Source organism: Rhyacophila brunnea, unplaced genomic scaffold (genome assembly GCF_057557595.1).
Source record: "Rhyacophila brunnea isolate RB1 unplaced genomic scaffold, BYU_Rbru_1.0 scaffold_13, whole genome shotgun sequence".
Taxonomy (NCBI): Eukaryota; Metazoa; Arthropoda; class Insecta; order Trichoptera; family Rhyacophilidae; genus Rhyacophila; species Rhyacophila brunnea.
This window is the reverse complement of record NW_028232785.1, coordinates 10,005,770-10,023,359: the sequence shown is the minus strand read 5'-3', so window position 1 is coordinate 10,023,359 and position 17,590 is coordinate 10,005,770. Positions and strand designations below refer to the sequence as shown.

General features: G+C 34.9%; 1 protein-coding gene across 1 annotated transcript; it reads right to left on the bottom strand.

Annotated features, from left to right (window-relative positions):
* Nucleotides 1-6,758: 6,758 nt before the first annotated feature.
* LOC147076443 (uncharacterized) lies at nucleotides 6,759-15,549 on the bottom strand. Its single transcript, XM_085941270.1, has 4 exons — nucleotides 15,321-15,549; nucleotides 12,211-12,357; nucleotides 10,401-10,544; nucleotides 6,759-8,490 (listed from the first exon to the last, which is right to left on the bottom strand). The coding sequence occupies exons 1-3, from the start codon at nucleotides 15,477-15,479 to the stop codon at nucleotides 10,521-10,523; spliced, it is 330 nt and encodes a 109-aa protein (XP_085797396.1). The 5' UTR covers nucleotides 15,480-15,549; the 3' UTR covers nucleotides 6,759-8,490; nucleotides 10,401-10,520.
* Nucleotides 15,550-17,590: the final 2,041 nt, after the last annotated feature.

The window sequence follows — 17,590 nt, the reverse complement described above, 5'->3', positions numbered from 1 at the left end:
AGTGTAGTCATTGTGATTATTCATGTACACGAGCTGGTAGTATGAAGTTACACAGCATGACTCATTCTGGCGAAAAGCCATTTCAATGTGATGAATGTAATTACTCGTGTATACAATCTTCGAGGATGAAATCACATAAAATGACACATACCGGTGAGAAGCCATTTCATTGTGACAAATGTAATTTCACTTGTATAAAATCGAATAGTTTAAAGTTACACAAACTGACTCACATCGGTGTAAAATTGTATAAGTGTGATGAATGCAATTATTCATCTAACTATATTGGTGATTTGAGAGATCATGAAATGATTCATTCTGGAGAAAAGCCATATGCGTGCGTGGAGTGTGATTACACGTGCATTCGATCTAGTGACATGAAATTGCACAAAATGACGCATTCCGGTGAAAAGCCATTTAAATGTGATATGTGCAATTTCTCGTGCATAGCATCTGGTGGCTTAAAATTACATAAGATGACTCATACTGGTGAAAAGCCACTGAAATGTGATGAATGTGAGTTCTCATGCATAAAGCGTAATAATATGAAATTACACAAAATGATCCATACTGGGGAAAAGCCTTTTAAATGTGACCAATGTGATTACTCATGCATTCAATCTTATAGCATGAAAACGCATAAGATGACTCATTCCGGTGAAAAACCATTCAAGTGTGACGAATGTAATTTTTCGTGTATAAGATCTCATAACATGAAAACACATAAAAAGACTCATTTAGATGAAAAACCTCATTTAAATGTAAGGGGAAAAAAACAGTAAAAACAGTGTAGCCCATCTGCTAATAGAAAAGGATGAAAGGCGAAACTCTGGTACCTCAAAACGAGAGTAGTAGAATGCAGGTACAAGGAGAAAAACTTAGACAGAAAATCACACATCAACCCACCCGGACAGCGTGGTGTGTTATGATAACACATGACCATATGAAAAGAAAATAAAAAACACCACTGCCCTCATTCTCCGGAGGCCAAACAGACACTGATCGCAGCAGCAATTGGCGAGGGAAGATAGAGGGTGCCAACAATTTCTTGAAAAACCCGGGAACGGCTACCTACTGATGTTAATTGCCACGTGCAATGCGAGAACGTTGTCCAGCGAAGCTAAAATCGTTGAACTCCGTGAGGAACCCGACAAACTTTACTGAGAAATACAGTTAAGGGAAGAAGTCATTGTCAATTTACACAATGGACATGCATTATGCTGGAAACCAGCTGGAAAGACATATATAAAATTTGGTGCATGTACTTGGCAGCAAAGAATTAAAGACTGAGAAGAGTGGAAGGAGCTAGAGGAGGTCTTCGTCTAGCAGTGTCTCAAACCCAGTCGATTAACATGATGAAATGTAAAACCACAATAAATATATTTGTCAATTTATAAATTGTGGTTGCTATGAAATTGCCTAAAGTTAACATTTAAATGTGTAACTGTCATTTGTCGTGTATGGCATGTACTAATAGGACTCATTGTGGTGAAGTACGATTTATAAGTTGTGAATACATTTCGTCGGGCATTATGTAATTGTTACAGTTTAACACCCAATTCTTGACTGGAAATGGTGGCATCGCTGGTAGGGTATATATTATGAGCTTGGTCTTGTTACCCGTTTATCATGTCCACGTGGCGGAGAAATACAGGAAGCACATCACATCTGGAATGCCCTAAAATCTGTACAGAAAGGGAAGAGCTACTCAGGTTTAGTCAGATTTTAGATCCACTGGACCGTCTGACTTGGTCGCCACGTGAAAATATTTTTACAATCATTGTTCGGCAGTTTTGTTAATTACTGAACATAATTTTCTCTGTGCTCCTCTCTTCCATTGGTACTTTTACCCTAAAGTTATGTTAATTCTATTAATGCACATTTCAGTACATGGAAACCGTACTCTTAGGTAATTGCTCCTAACACATTCCCCAGTCATAAAAATACTGATACTTCATACCGTAGTCACGTGATACGCGCATGATTAGCAACGAGTGTGATTTGGTTCACTTATTAACTTCAATACTACAGTTTTACGGGTTATAAAAATAATTTGGCACTCATGATGGGCGAGCGGTAATGTGTCCTCATTATACAGTCGCGGGTCTCGTCTTCGGTAGTCTGACAATTTACCATCTTTTTTTTAATGTATTTCATTTCTTGAAAAGTGGTAAAGTGTATTAAAAATAGGTATTGGATCATTATTCTCATATAACACACATAATAATTTTATGTCGTATTTCCCGCGTTCGAATACCGAGTCTGGAAAATTCACATGTTGTTTTTTAATGTCTGGATCCAGACTATTGACTTTATAAGTTGAGCAAGTGGCTAACATCAATTTCTCGTAAAAATAAATCTGTTAATACAAACTCCACCCCACTGGAGGCTCATAATATTATGATCCTCTTAGGATAGGGTGTAGTTATGTAATGTAATGATATGTAACCAACATAGTTTATCTGTAAAAAATCGGTGTGTGTACTTATGTACGCGCGGTATACATCTTTGGCGTAACAAAACAAAAACAAAACTTGTGATAACCTAAATTCTTCGACTAGCTCCTAATTATCTTGTTAAATTACATACTCAAGAAAAAGGACCGTTTATTGGAACGCCGTTAGTTTATTTCTATACACTTTAACTTATATTACTAAATTATATAATTATTAATCGTTGTTTTTATATTTAAAGTAACAACTGCCACTATGACGTTTAATAGTTTGTTTACGTGATGAATTGCAAATGGCCGACAATAATAAATTCGCTGCCTAGGCAACTGAATATTTCTAAACTATAATATCATACTGTATAATTGTCACGATTGCAGTATCATACTGTGACGTAAAGGCAGTGCGTTCGGCTGATAACCAAATAATCGGTGGACCAAATCCAATCGAGTGTTTATTTTTGTGCGAAAAAATAAATTATGTGTTACATGTCTCACTACTAAAAATACACTATGATCTAATTTTCCAAACGCGCCTAAAGAAGTATAACTTCAAAATCGATGTATGTGTCACATTTTTTTTATTAAATTAATAAAACTATAAAATACAGTATTTTTATAGTTTCATAATCATTAAATACTTCAACAGTTTAGTTTTAGCGTATTTTTAAAGACATGTGCGTAAATTGTACATTTAAATAAAATAACATTGTTGCGAAACTAAAATAAATAAATTTATATATTATTTTGTATGTTTAAAAACGTTAAAAAATCAAAATAATCTTATATGTAAAAAATATTTGAGGTGCACAGTGTCTTTAAGCCGGTGGTATATTGAAAATCGTCTATACTGAGATGGGTTCTCTATTAAAATCGGGTGCAATGTTGCAACTGTATTGACATGTCGGGAGACTGACATCGTACATGCACCTATGCGACATTTTATTTTTTACCTGTGCTCCATGTTAGGTTAAATTTGTTATAAGCGACGTTTTTCTTACCACGAAAAACGTCCCACCATTGCTTTGTCCGGAAGTACATTAAGTTACATGTGTTTTGTGAGTGACAACAAATTCGACGTGTGATTTACAATGATTGGTCGAAAGACTGCTTGGTACGAACGTGACATTTTGTTGTGATGATGCGAATATTTCGCTTTGGTTTATTTATTTATTTAAGAATACAAAACATTGTGGACATAACAAATCTGAATTCAAGACGTACACAACATGAGATTTACTTTATAACAAATATTACCCTCACAAGAGAGAAGAAGACAATATAGAATATAATAATAATAATAACAGAAAAAAAATCAAAACATCTTAAGTACAATAATTTAATACAGAAAAATTTTGAAAACAAAAAAAATACAATTTTATACAGTTAAATAAAGTTTCAAAAACAAAATGCAAAGTACATCATTGAAAATGTCTATGTCTTTAGGGAGCACATTTACTAATCTAGCACCTCTCGCTAATGGTACCTGATAGGCTTGACACGAGGAAATGTTTCCAATCCAGAATAAATCATGGCTGCGACCACTTAGGTAATTTTTAGGTAAGGTTTAGGCGAATCTTTACTGTATCCGCGTGTAAATTAACTGTGTAATTATAACTAACTGATTAAACATAGTTTTAGTCCATTATTGTATTAGAAATGAATGTACTGTCGTACTGTGTTATTGTTGTACTCAGTTGTCAAATCAGTGTGAAATAAAATACGTTTGGGGGTTGCCAATCATATACAATGTATTTATTATTATTTGAACATACCAAACACACTAAATTGTAGAATTGAAGTCACGCTTGGTAACTCACTAGCTTAAAGTGGAAATACTATTAATGGTGAATATATCTGTTGGTCTACTTCGTTATGTAAAGATAATTTCCAATGATCTAAAGACAAAAATGGCGTTAAAAATACACAGAGAAACAATAATACCGAATCAGTAACTTAAATCAGCGTTGTCAACTTACTGTCGTCCTTGCATCTAACCCATAAAATTTGCATTTCGCGTTTTTCAGCAAACTCAGCAAACAGCTTAATAATTATTTCTTATTAGCTAGAATATTATACTAAAGTTGTTTTACACCTTCTTCTTTCTTCTCTCATGGTCTTTTGTACCTTGTATAGGAATGAATAAAATGAATATAGTACATATTACGTTTTATAACTTTGCACTTTTTTGAACTATTTGCTATTACTGATATGCCTCTGCATGATTACCTCATAAAATTAGATCAAATGATATTCACTTCTATTAATCTTTACGTAGTGATAAATAAATAGATAGGTTGATATATGTAAAATAAATATTTATAGAATATATTACATCATTTTCATCCTAGAGCTGGAGTGCAAAGTTATGAAGCATAATACTTTTCCCAGTGGGCCACTTATTAAACCTTATAAACATATATTTTATTGGACATATATTAAAAGTAGGTATTGTATTTTGGTTAGGTATTTCATCATGATTCTAAAAGATGACAATGTGTATACAGTATATTAAATTATTTTTTAAAACAATCAACCTGGGCTAGTACGGGTGTAAAGTGCAGTGTGTATACAGACTCATTTTCTATGGCCGGCCTTGCGCGTATACGCGCTTGTGGCATACTGCTGTAATATACAAAATGATGACTGACCTCTACTAAATGATTTTTTTAATGCTTATTTATTTAGTTAAAATACATTTTTTGCTCCGATCTTTTATTCGTGTTCGAACAATGTGATAATTATGGCATATTTAAAAAAATGCTATGAATGACACTTTTAAATTTGTTAAAACCTAGCATTTTTTCTGAGAATTTACTTTTTACACTTAACATTCTAAACAATCTACGATAGAATAATATAAATTTCTACTCCCTACTGTGTTACCTGCCAGTGGTACTTAATTTTTCCCGACTAAGGAAATGAAGAAAGTAGGTAGGTATTGAAGTGTACTTCGGATCTCGCAGACACAAATTTTCACTAGGTATTGAAACTGATTGAAACTAAAATTGTTTTGTAGGTGTGACACCTTTATGTCGTCGTTTGTTGATAATCAATATATATATATATATTTCAGGATAGGATTATTAGGATATATTTAGGATCATATGGGCCTCCACAGAGTAGAGGTTTGTAATAACAGATTTTGTTTTTTTTTTACGAGAAATGGATGTCAGCCACTTGCTCAACCTATTAGGTCCATATCCTGACACACACAAATTGAAAAACAATATGTGTAGGTACTTGCCAGACCAGGGTTCGAACCCGAGACCCACGGCGTTATGGTCTAACGCTTAAGCCGCGCAGCCGTCGTGGGTGTAATAATTACGTATATTATATATAACGACACATCAACTGCCAAAGATGAAGATGGCAGGTAGGTACTCATTTAATAATGCTGCCAAGTTTCAATGCGCCAATTCACAAAAGGGCACCTACCAGGAACGTTATCACGTGATGTAGTACAATGCATTTCATAGGGATCTTTCTAATGCAATCTAGCTCTATGGTCGTATCACACTTAGTCCATGGCATGCATATTCACTTTGGATTATACTCCTTTGTCTCTTATTACATTCTAACTGCATTATCCGATTAATCAAAATTATCTATTTACTCTTTTTCAAATTATTTAATAATTATACCGTCACAATACTATCAAAACCTCGTAAGTCAGTTTGAAAAGAATGTTGAGAGGAAGGAAAAAACGTACCGGATAAAAACAATATTTTAAACACCTCTCTTATCGACGAATCTGCCAGCACTGGTTGTGAAATACGAGGTTTTAATTGCATGTTTTAAGCCACGAGACTTTAAAGTTTTAAAATGTTGCCGATAGATTGACAGCATACTAGTTTAGAAAACCGAGGTTTTGATATGATTTTAAATGTTTTTTTGTTTAAATTTTGTCGAACAAACATTTTTTCCATAATATCGAACTTACGAGCTTCTAATAGTGAGGTGACGATAAGCAATATTGGATAGTAAATACAAAATAGTGATGTAAATGGAAATACATACGCCGAATGAGTGAATGAATTTATAAAATAATGTCCGCCTAAACTCACCTCACGTAATTGGAATATATAAATGTTCCAAGAGATTTAGTCAAACACAGTTATTGGTCGCTCAATAATTGGCATTACCAATAGCAGGTAAGTTTTGTACTTTCAGTAATGAGGTAAAGGAATATATAAGTAAAAAGCAGTGGCGAAAAGTGGAGGTTGGTTGTTGAGATCCGACATAAATAGTGCATACTAAACTTTGTTGGACAAACTTATTTGTTTTCATTGAAATAAGAATACAAATAGCAGATGGTGTAGTTAATTTTTCATGTTCATAAAATGACAAATAAAGAATTTAGAATTTAAAATAATAATAAAAAAAGGTTAAACATCACCTTTTTATTATAATAATTGTATCTCGTCGATTAATGGAAGGTTACGTGTTCGTACCAACAGCTATTATGGCGTAAAAGAAGAGATCATTTTGTTACAAATGCCATTATAAACACTATAAGATAGTATATTTTATTAGAATGGTTATTCCCGAGAATGTGTCATTTCGTGTGTTTTAATATCATGAAAATTACTGCAAATATAAGTACATGAATCGCGTTCATATTATTGCTTTTCACGGCTATGAATAATTTTATGTACTTTCAGATTACATTTCCGCAAGGACGCGAAAGAGCACACATCGCATTTAAATGGTTTTTCACAAGCATGGCTTGCCTTATGCGCTTTTAAATTGTGTAACTGAGCAGACGAAAAAGAGCAAATATCGCATTTATATGGCTTTTCACCGGTATGTACCATTTTATGTCTTTTAAGCGACATGGAGAATGTACATGAAAAATAGCATTCATCGCATTTGTAAGGTTTGTCATCTTCATGCGTAATTTTATGTTTTTTAGGTATCCAGCAGTTTTGCAAGTGAATGAGCACTCATCGCATTTGTACAACTTATTACCAGTATGGTCTATTTTATGTAATTTGAGTGGCCCAATCCGAAAACTTTGATAAGAACACACATCGCATTTGTACGATTTTTCACCAGTATGCGTGATTTTATGTTTTTTTAAGTCATACGCAGTTTTGAATTTATTAGAGCAAACATCGCATTCAAACGGTCGTTTACCGGTGTGTGTCATTTTATGTAATTTCATAGTGCTAATACGCAAAGACTTATATGTACATTCATCGCATTCAAAAGGTTTTTCACCTGTATGCGTCATCTGATGTGTTTTTATGACATGTAACTTATTACAAGCAAAAGAACATACATCGCATTCAAACTGTTTTTCTCCAGTGTGTGTAGATTTATGGACTCTTAGATGAGCTTGAATAAGAGCATACATCGCATTTGTAAGGTTTTTCTCCAGTGTGTGTCATGTTATGTATTTTCAAAGCAGTAATTCGTATACATTTGTATGAGCATTTATCGCATGTATATACTTTCCCAACAGCATGTGTCATTTGATGCTGTTTGAAGTCATTTGACTTAAAGCTCGTATACGAACATATATTGCATTTATACAATTTATTAATAATGGTTATTTTCGGAAATATATGTAGATCTTTTGTCTGTCGGCATTTATTTGATAGAGAGTCAAACTCTGTTGATATATTTCTATTGGAATGCTTTGCTGAATAATTTTCTAAATGACTCTCATTAGAAACTCCATCAGACAATTTAATGTTAGCAGAAATTTTATCATTGTGATGAATTTTGTGACTTTTAAATTCATCAAATGATTCAAAAATATATCACAAGTATTACAAATGAAATTGTGCTCAAAATATATAATTCTTTTTAATATAATTCGTACAACCTTCGAAGGATTGTTTGATAGAATTTCCTGCTTGATGGTTTTTTTTATCTATATGAGATATCTTTGTATACAATATTTCTTTCTTGATAGAGCTAGTTGTAGATTTCGGGCATTTGCTGAGGTCATCTTGATAATTCAAGAAACTGATACTGGAACTCCTGTCAGCTTGATGCGTCTTATAGGAATCGTGATACCTCGTGAACGGTTTCTGGATAACAAATAAATAAGTGTTAGATTTGTGTATAACCACTGATTACCTGCAACAATGTACAATATTGAAATAAAAAAGTGAAAAGAGATTTATAATGAAAAAAACGCCCCTAATGAACCATTTCCCCGAGCCAACATCATTAGAAAAAAATCACTTGGTAAACATATTCAACCAATGCAAGCTTGGAGAAACTACATGGCTTTGAAATGTCTTTCTGATATACCGCACATGTATTTCAAAAGTGACACAACTCAAATTCAGTGTTTTCTAGTTATCACTATGCACGAGTTTGTGAAACGATTCTTTACGACTCAACAAAAGCGTAGTAATTTACCTTAAAAAATAACCGGACAGATGGCGCAATGCATGTCAATCTTGTTGTTTCAAACCCGTGGTGAATGTGTGTGCCGATTAAAGTTCGAAACTGTGTTATATTGAGTTTGGTCATTTTTATAGGCGATACGTAGAGTTTTTAGATGAGAACATTTAGAGTTAAGACATTTTTGTTGGTTTTTTAAATTGGTAAGTTTTATTTCGAATTCTGTCATTCTAGCTGATCAAATAAAAATCGAAGGTGTCACGACTCAAGATGATTCAGTCCTTTGTGAGTTTACTGAACATCAAAATCGTCACGTCCCAAAAAGAGGGATTTTCAAGGCTCATGAAACGAAATATTCAAAAATTACGCTTGATCAATGTTTCTTAGCGTCCATTACCATTGGAAATACTAATTATTTTGGAAATATTCTTCTACATAGCTCACAAACAGTTTTTGGCTTTTTTCTCAAAATTCCAATCTTTGAGTTTCAGTAGAAATACATGTGCGATAGGTGCAAAGATAAAGGGATTCTTTCTAATGCGACAAGGGCAGATGAATTTAAATGTTCAAAAAGACAAAGACAATAAATTAGTCCCTGTGTCGCTGATGACATGGATGAAATATATATTTTTCGTCTACCCCTCTGCGTGACCCGTCGCAATTTTTCTGATGGGCCTGTTATGTCCCAAAACTCCCAAACGTTGATGTGATTCATATTATGTGTCTCGTGTGATGAAAATAAAATTACAATTGATGTTCCCAACGGAGTGTATAATAAAAACCACAACCAAAACAAAAAAAATGTTAATTTTTTTTCTTCTTTTATCCTACTGCATAAGAAAATTTAGCCTATTCAACCCTCTATTTCAATTGTTTTAATACAATGGTGGTACCTATGCGTGGACTTTTCGATAAAATTGTGTTTCATACGTTTTATGTCTCTCTCTCTATATATATATATATATATATATGTATATATATATATATATTAGCTATATATCTATAGGAAGATGGAAAAAACATGATAAATGTCCTTTTTTGAGAGGTAAATTAATTTCTTCGGACTCGTCAGTGAGATCTAAAACACATCAAAATATGGTACATACATATGTCTAGGTCTTATAGGTTTGGAGAAATAAGCTGTGTCAATACCTATGTGATATTAATTCGCACCGTGAGTGTAAAACTAAGGCATCTGCAAAAGACATATTTTGGATATAATAGGGGTGGAAGTCTTCGTTTTGTTAGAAAAAAATAGAGTTTCTAAAAAAAAACATACTATTTTGTTTATATCTACATTATATTGCATGTTCTTTCAGTTAATTCACTTTTACATTACCAAGTTCACGACTTTGTAGTCGTTTTGCATTTTACTCTCGAAATTGAAAAATTTGCAGATGCCTTGGTTTTACACTCACGGTGCGTATGTCTAATGTTTAAATTTCATTCAAAGTTAAAATTGCTCTTCGGAACAAATAAGAAAAATGAACATACCTACCTATCGTGTCTTTACAGATATGTAAGATTAAATCAAATCGAATGTCTTGATGTACCTATCGATGTACCTAAATATTGAGAGTTCATATACCTCATTTATAGCAGAATAAGAACATCCAGCCGTAGGATCATCAGATGTAAATGGATGCATTTTATATCGATCGAATTCTCTTTTATGTTTGCCAGGTTGGTGAATAGTCTCTTTCTTTATTTAAAAAATGTCGTTTGTACTACTCTGAAAAACAAGACGATAATTAATATCAGAAAGCTAACTGAGTTATTTTAGACAGAGATTTCCTTATAATATAATATTAGTCGAAACCCATTCATAAGTCAGGTCGCACATTAAAAATTGTCCCGACTGGGTTATGGTTATAAATCAAAATGGGCGCAATGTTACAACTGTCTTCTGTGTGCACAAGCGACGACATGCCGGGATCGTAACGTCACGCGGTTAGACGGAACAAACGAATGAAAAAGCTGCTTCTGAGCATGTGGTGAAATTTGTTACTTGCGACCAGTGGCGGCCGGTGGTGTTCAGAATAGCATTTTCTGGTAGTGCGCAATGATTTACCTTCTATAAAGAGAAGACCTTCTTCTTTCACCCTGTCACTACCCAGCATTGGAGCATAGGGCAAGCACAAGTTCGCGCCACTTTCCTTGGTCCATCGCCAACTCTTGCGCCACCCGCCATGTCAGACCTGCATCACGTAGGTCGCTTTTGTGGCACCGCTGAAGGGTGAGTGAGGGCCGGCCATGGCGATGGAACCCTTGAGGCTGTGCCATAAGGGTACGACGTGTCACACTTTTTGGCGGCATCCGGAGCACGTGTCCTAGCCACGTAAGGTCGTAAAGCGTCTTTTCATGATTACCTCAATCACCGAAGGCTACCGTGTTTTCTTACCGAATTCTCAGAAGGTAAATTAAATATGTCTGCTTATTTATACTATTTCCCAAAAAAGATTTGAACAGCAAGAATGATTTAATATCAATAAAGAAATATAAATGTCACAGTTTATGGCTTGCGCTCTGAGCGAACAATGCTTTAGCGCGTTAGCCAAATAAATAACCGCTGATGTGTTTTTTTATTATTATTTTGAATGAATTTGTGTGGTTCAGAAATAAACGCGGCAGGTTTGTATTTTCGTAAAATGTTGGCGATTCATTAAATAATATGTTAACTGTAAAATATTAAAAATTAACTCCCCAACATTGTAATAAAACAGAAACTGGCGTTTTTGTTTCTAGAATTCCTTCGTTTCGTGCGCCGATCTAAAAGTGTGTAAAAAAATTCTACACAAAACGCCATTACAGGAACATTCGGCCACCGTTAAAGCAGTATACAATTACCTCATTGTAATCCTGTGCAAACTGAAAATCTATTTGGACGCAATCGTTTTACGCTCATTAACGGAGAATTGTTAATAATACTGATACATGTTCTACTTCGCGAAGTGAGTGATACACGTATGAATAACAATGAAAAGTTGAGCGATGTCTTCAAAAATGCAGGGAGTGCGTTGCACTTGCATGGTATTAGAGGAGCCGCCGCTGCTTGCGACATCACTGTTATTTTTCAAGTAAAGTATCACATTCGAGCTATATGCGGAGGTACATTAATTAAAATGTATTTTGTGAATACCAACCAAATCACATATAAAAATATTCAACGTCTTGCAGTCGGCTTTATAACAGGCTTCGGATCTCGGGTGTAGAAAAATATGGGATACATTTAAACTATTGTTAAAAAAATATGTTGCTTTCATGTCTGTAATATATCTAGGTATGCTTTAAAGTTTGTCACATTAAACAAATCGGTCAGTGCCTCAGAGCTGAAGAAGAAGTTGAAAATACGTATTTAGGTATATGTAGCGAAAAGCTATCGATTTTATTGTATTTACCTGATTAAATGAAGTGTATTGTGAACTGAAACATTCACCAGCTGTATGATCATAAGTTTTTGGGACATTTATTACTTCAAATTTCTGCTGATTGCAGATACCATCCTGGCGTTCAACTTTAACGCGTGTGGTTTCCAATGAATCGACCTAATCGTAAGAAAAACAAAACCAAGGTGATTGAATATAATATATCAATAAAGAAGGCCGAATTACAAGATACCTGTGGGCAACTCTCGTAGATATAATGTCCCCGGCAAGCCCTCCCACATGAGCCGATTTTAGTGAGTAATTATTTTACGAAGTGCATAGTTAACACGCCCGTGTTGCCATAATATAATTTATAAAAACAACGCTTGTAAAATAATAACATTGGAATAAATATTCGATATCTGGCAACACTACAACACGCACACTGTCACACATATTTTCGAATAACCCAGTAATGGGTCGCGGAGGAAGCGTGAAGGGGGCGAGGCAAGTGCGTGAAAAAGTTCGTCATGTTTTGAAGGACAAACACATGCAATAGCTCTATCTATATTTTTATATAATCTAAGGTCCCCGGATATTGCCATAACTTCTACTGGTGTACAAAGCGACTACCTACTACATATTGAAAGAAGGACAGTTGAATGATCAAATGTAAAAATAAACTCATGGCTCCAAGGTTCAGCGTGGCGAAACATAGCTCAAAGCACACAATAACAAAACGTTTTCGCCCTGCCCATGGTCGGTAGTATTTTAGTAAAAAAAAAGCACTTAGTTAATGTGTTCCAGATGTCATCAGGGAGTACGATACGTCACACCCTTGTGGCACAACCTCAAACGTCCCGTCACCGTGATGAATGCACTCACTCTGCAGCATTGCAACAAACGCGCGAGACGTAGTGATGGACCAATGAAAATGGTGCGATCTTGTGCTTACCTTTTGCACCAATGCTGGGGCGTGACAATGTGAAGTATCTAAGTAAGTATTTTGAAAAGTTAATCGATAGTATTTTCGGTGTTTTTTTTAATTTTCGTATTTACGCCCTAGCACCTAGAGCATAGTGTAAACACAAGGTCGTGCCACTTTCCTTGGCCAATCGTCGCATCTCGCACTTCCCGTCATGTGAGGCCTACGGCGCATGCATCGCTTTTAAATCTCCGTTGTAGGGTGAGGAAGGGTCGGCTACAAGGGTGCAAAGCATCGCAAGCCCTGATCACCGATGACTGATGTGATTTTCACAAACTCGACTGTTTACAGGTATAATGGTCGTACCAGTGTACCCCCGAAGACTCAACGGAGACAATCTCAAAAGCTGAGACTTTTGGTGATTGGTAAGACGCCATGTCTCACAGTCACATACTAGCACAGGTAGTAGGCACGCGTTGAACAAACGGCCATCGTCAAAAACCAATTAATATTCCACAAATTGTCATGTCAAATAACATATTACTATTGTATATCTATACGCATCGTTGATAAATTATGATCAATATTTAGTGTTCCAGTGATTATCCAGCATTAACAATTGTCTAATCACTTGGTACTCGTCAAATTAACAAATATGTACCTATATTTCGCTGTTATATCACATTGCATCAGGGGTGATTGAAACAACTTAGATTAAAAAAAAAATAGATTAAGCTGCAGGAGGGGTCGTTTAACGATATATATATGGGACCGTTGACTTCCGTATCTACCCCATCTGAAACTTACCTAGCTTCTCGTCGGATCAATCGCAGAAATGTGCATTTTACCGTATACCTACATTTTCCACAACCAGACACTGAGTCTAGCGATGGATACCAGGGCTACTGCTTTAACTACGAGTTAGTGCGATCTATCGCATCTACAAGTGGTTATCGATTATACGTGGCCTAACGGTTATTATTATTACGTTCATTCGTTCGTTTAAGTCGTAAAATTCTTGAACCAATACGAGTCTTTCACTGATAGGCTCTGCGTGTCGCAGAATGCCGAGTGTGACCAATTCATTGAAAAGGCAAATCATTGTGGTCACGATTCAGTCATGATAATATCATGAAAAAATAATATTACACTCACCTAAATCCACACTCGAAAATCCCCCTCTTTTCTTGTATGGTGGATATTATACGGCGAATAGCCTATATCCGTATTGTGTTTTGCAAATAGGACTAATCTAACATGATGTGAGAATCCAGTGACATTAAATGAAATAGGTATGAATATAATTATTGTAAAACAAGATGCAAACCATTTTTTTTAGAATTATTAATAACCATGTCCTTGCTTTTTCGTACAAGGTGGTTGTTAGTAATTTTTAACAATCACAAACACCCAGGCTTTGAGAAAAACACATAAATAGTGTAGTCCTGACCGGGAATCGAACCCAGGAACTCTCGGGTGGAAGGCAAGCTCCTTACGCACTGCACCGCGAGGGCTATACCTCAGCTGAGGCATGGTCTAAAAAGATCGTGACTAGGCGATGCGCAGATTGTGCAAATGACGCGAGCCGAACGAAATATAATTTGTCATAAAAATTTAACATGCGTCCATTTAATATGTTTATTGTTATATTACTAATAATAATAGTATATTCATTGACATGTTTTCTTTTTTAAGTACATACGTAAAGTTTTTCAGTCATCTTTACACGATTTAAGAATATTTTCATCCGACGCCATGACAAAACAAATCGACGTGCGGTCACCTCGACGTGCGGTCACCTCGACGGTCGGTCTCCGATTGGCGAGTACCTACTGCGAAATTTCGTTCCACATACTGTTCAAAATTATTTGCCGTTTCACTTATGTACGCTCTTAATATTAATAATATAGTTAATGCTACATATCATCGCTATAAGATTGCTTTGTCGAATATCCGTTTTTGTCGAAATCGACCTTTTAATACAGAATAATCTTTTGTATCCAAATGGACCAGAACCATACTTTTCTTTAAATTACATTGTAATGGATACAGACAGCATGCATATTTAAATATAGGATATTGAAATTTGTTTTTTGTCTCCTGAACATTTGACATTTGGTCTATTCGACAAACCAATCCTACAGCGACGATATTCTTTCATCTAAATAAATTAGAATACTTTTATAATTTGAATAATGGGGGAAACCAAACAACTGACCTCAGCATTGTAGCTGGCATCGTCGAAATTTTCTTGTTTTATATAAAAATGACCGTCTGGTGTGTTTGAACGTTTTATTGGAATATCAAACAAAATAGCACTGGATGGTTTGCCTTCAGTAACACACCCAGTTTCATCTGGTTCGACTTTTAGAGCCATTTTATGTTTAAAATTAATTATGACATGTACGAGTTACACGACTTTCATTTTTTGTGCCATAGACAACGTAACAAAAATAATGGGATACCATTACAGAAAAATACAGATATATTATTTAGTATAATCTAATTTGGCTCGTATAATAGGAATGACGGTATGATATTGTGCCAGTTTCGGTTGCTATTGCGCATTTTGTCATTCATGTCGCGTACTGTCACGGTGTTAAATTTAGTTTGTACTGACTGTAAAATAATTAAAAATGTCCCAAGGAACAACCCGTTTCCCTACCTTTTATTCAGGAGCCGCATAGAAATTTAGTCTTCAGTAAGGAGACAAATGTAAGAGAATCAAGGCTCGAAATGACTGGAGCGCCGTTCCAGCTCATGAACTCGGTAAAATTATCGCTCCGTCTCGTGGAAACAATAATTTCACCGTTTGAGCTAGATCAACAAAAATCTAACACACTAATTTTTATAAAGTAAACATAAAATTTGATAGGTGCCAATTTAAATATCTTCAGAAAATTATCGAGCGCTCCGGTTCGTAAACTTTTCCATTTCGAGCGCTGACTGGAGAATCATACCACCTCAGGTTTCTTTCAACATATAAGTCACTTGATTCCTTTGTCTTATTCCCCGAGGTAGGTAACAGGTATAAGAAATGCTTCAAACGTCTGCTGATTATAATAATGTAATATAATCTTGATCTTGCTTACAGATTATCCTTAGGTAACTTTACAAATTTTGGTTGCAATCAGGGCTCGAAATGGACCGGAACGCACCGGAGCGCCGTTCCGGGTCGTAAAATCGGCAACATTGTCGTTCCGTCTCATAGAAAAAAATATTTTACCATTTGAGCTAGAATGGCCATAATATAACAAAAAATCACACACTTATTTTTTATAAAACACATAAAATTAGATAACTATGTTAATATTTTCATAAAATTACCGAGCGCTCAGGTTCGTAAAATTCTCAATTTCGAGTGCTGGTTGCACTACTCAGTTGGCGCGATACCAGTAGTTATACGGGTTCAAATCCTGTCAAACATGGTATTTTTTTTCAACTATAATTTTTTCTAGTGGGTATATCTGAGGTGTTTTCAAGTTATGTATGTTCAATACCTATATGGAATGTTACATTCTCAACATCTTGTGAATTATTCGTTGAATAAAAGAAATGGTTTATTAAAATGAAGTAAGTAAGTACATAATAATATATATTTTTAAAAGTTATGTAAGTATCCAGAGTGTAAAAATATAGATTGATTATAAGCTACCTAAGGTACCTATTCAATATATTGGGTGCATTTTCAAAAACAGAACTAATTAAATTACAATTTTATCTCAGAAATAACAACACAAGAACAAGGGTTGAAGGATATTATATTTTTCATAGAAATTAAATGAACATAATATGAACAAATAAACGACCAAACATTAGTTTATACTATAGCTGGATAATATCTTTATATTTCGTGCGAATTTAAAATAAAAGATTGTACAAATTCACCCAATTCAAATGGCTTTTAAGCATATTGAGCCATCTTGTGTGGATTCATGTCATCACAATAACTAACGAGAAATAGCAAATTTAAATCTTTATCCAGTAGAATGAACGGTGGGGCACAAACTATTTTTTGAAAGAAGGGCCAATTTTATTTATCCATAGGTATTCAAATGACAGGAAAAAATACAGCATTCTCCAACTTGTCATTCAAGGCAAGGCCAATAGGAAGCGTAGCGGAGGACGGCGCCGCATTTCGTAGCTTAAGAACCTCCGTGATTGGAACAGTGCAGCTCCACTGAACTGTTCCGGGGTAGCAGACGACAAAGATAAGATCGCTTTGATGGTGGCCGACCTCCGCTAGGGGATGGCACAATAAGAAGAAGATTCAAGTTTGTGTTGAAAAATAATGATATATTTACTATACAAGACATACATTTTAATATTTCAAATTTAATAGTGACATATTTGGTGATTACCTAGGTATTTATCATTTTGGGGCACAAGAAATGCTATTTGAAGCCGCGGTTCGTGCATCACTGCACCAGAATAATTGATTTTGCATATTGGTTTTTGATGAGAAGCTGCTTTGACGTTTTACTAATT

What these genes read in the sequence shown, in the direction of transcription:
- LOC147076443 (XM_085941270.1), bottom strand. Translation starts at nt 15,479, where the DNA reads ATGGCTCTAAAAGTCGAACCAGATGAAACTGGGTGTGTTACTGAAGGC. An exon ending in ATGCCAGCTACAATGCTGAG is followed by an intron (nt 12,358 to 15,320) that starts GTCAGTTGTTTG and finishes TCTTACGATTAG; the next exon opens with GTCGATTCATTGGAAACCAC. An exon ending in AATACACTTCATTTAATCAG is followed by an intron (nt 10,545 to 12,210) that starts GTAAATACAATA and finishes CTTGTTTTTCAG; the next exon opens with AGTAGTACAAACGACATTTT.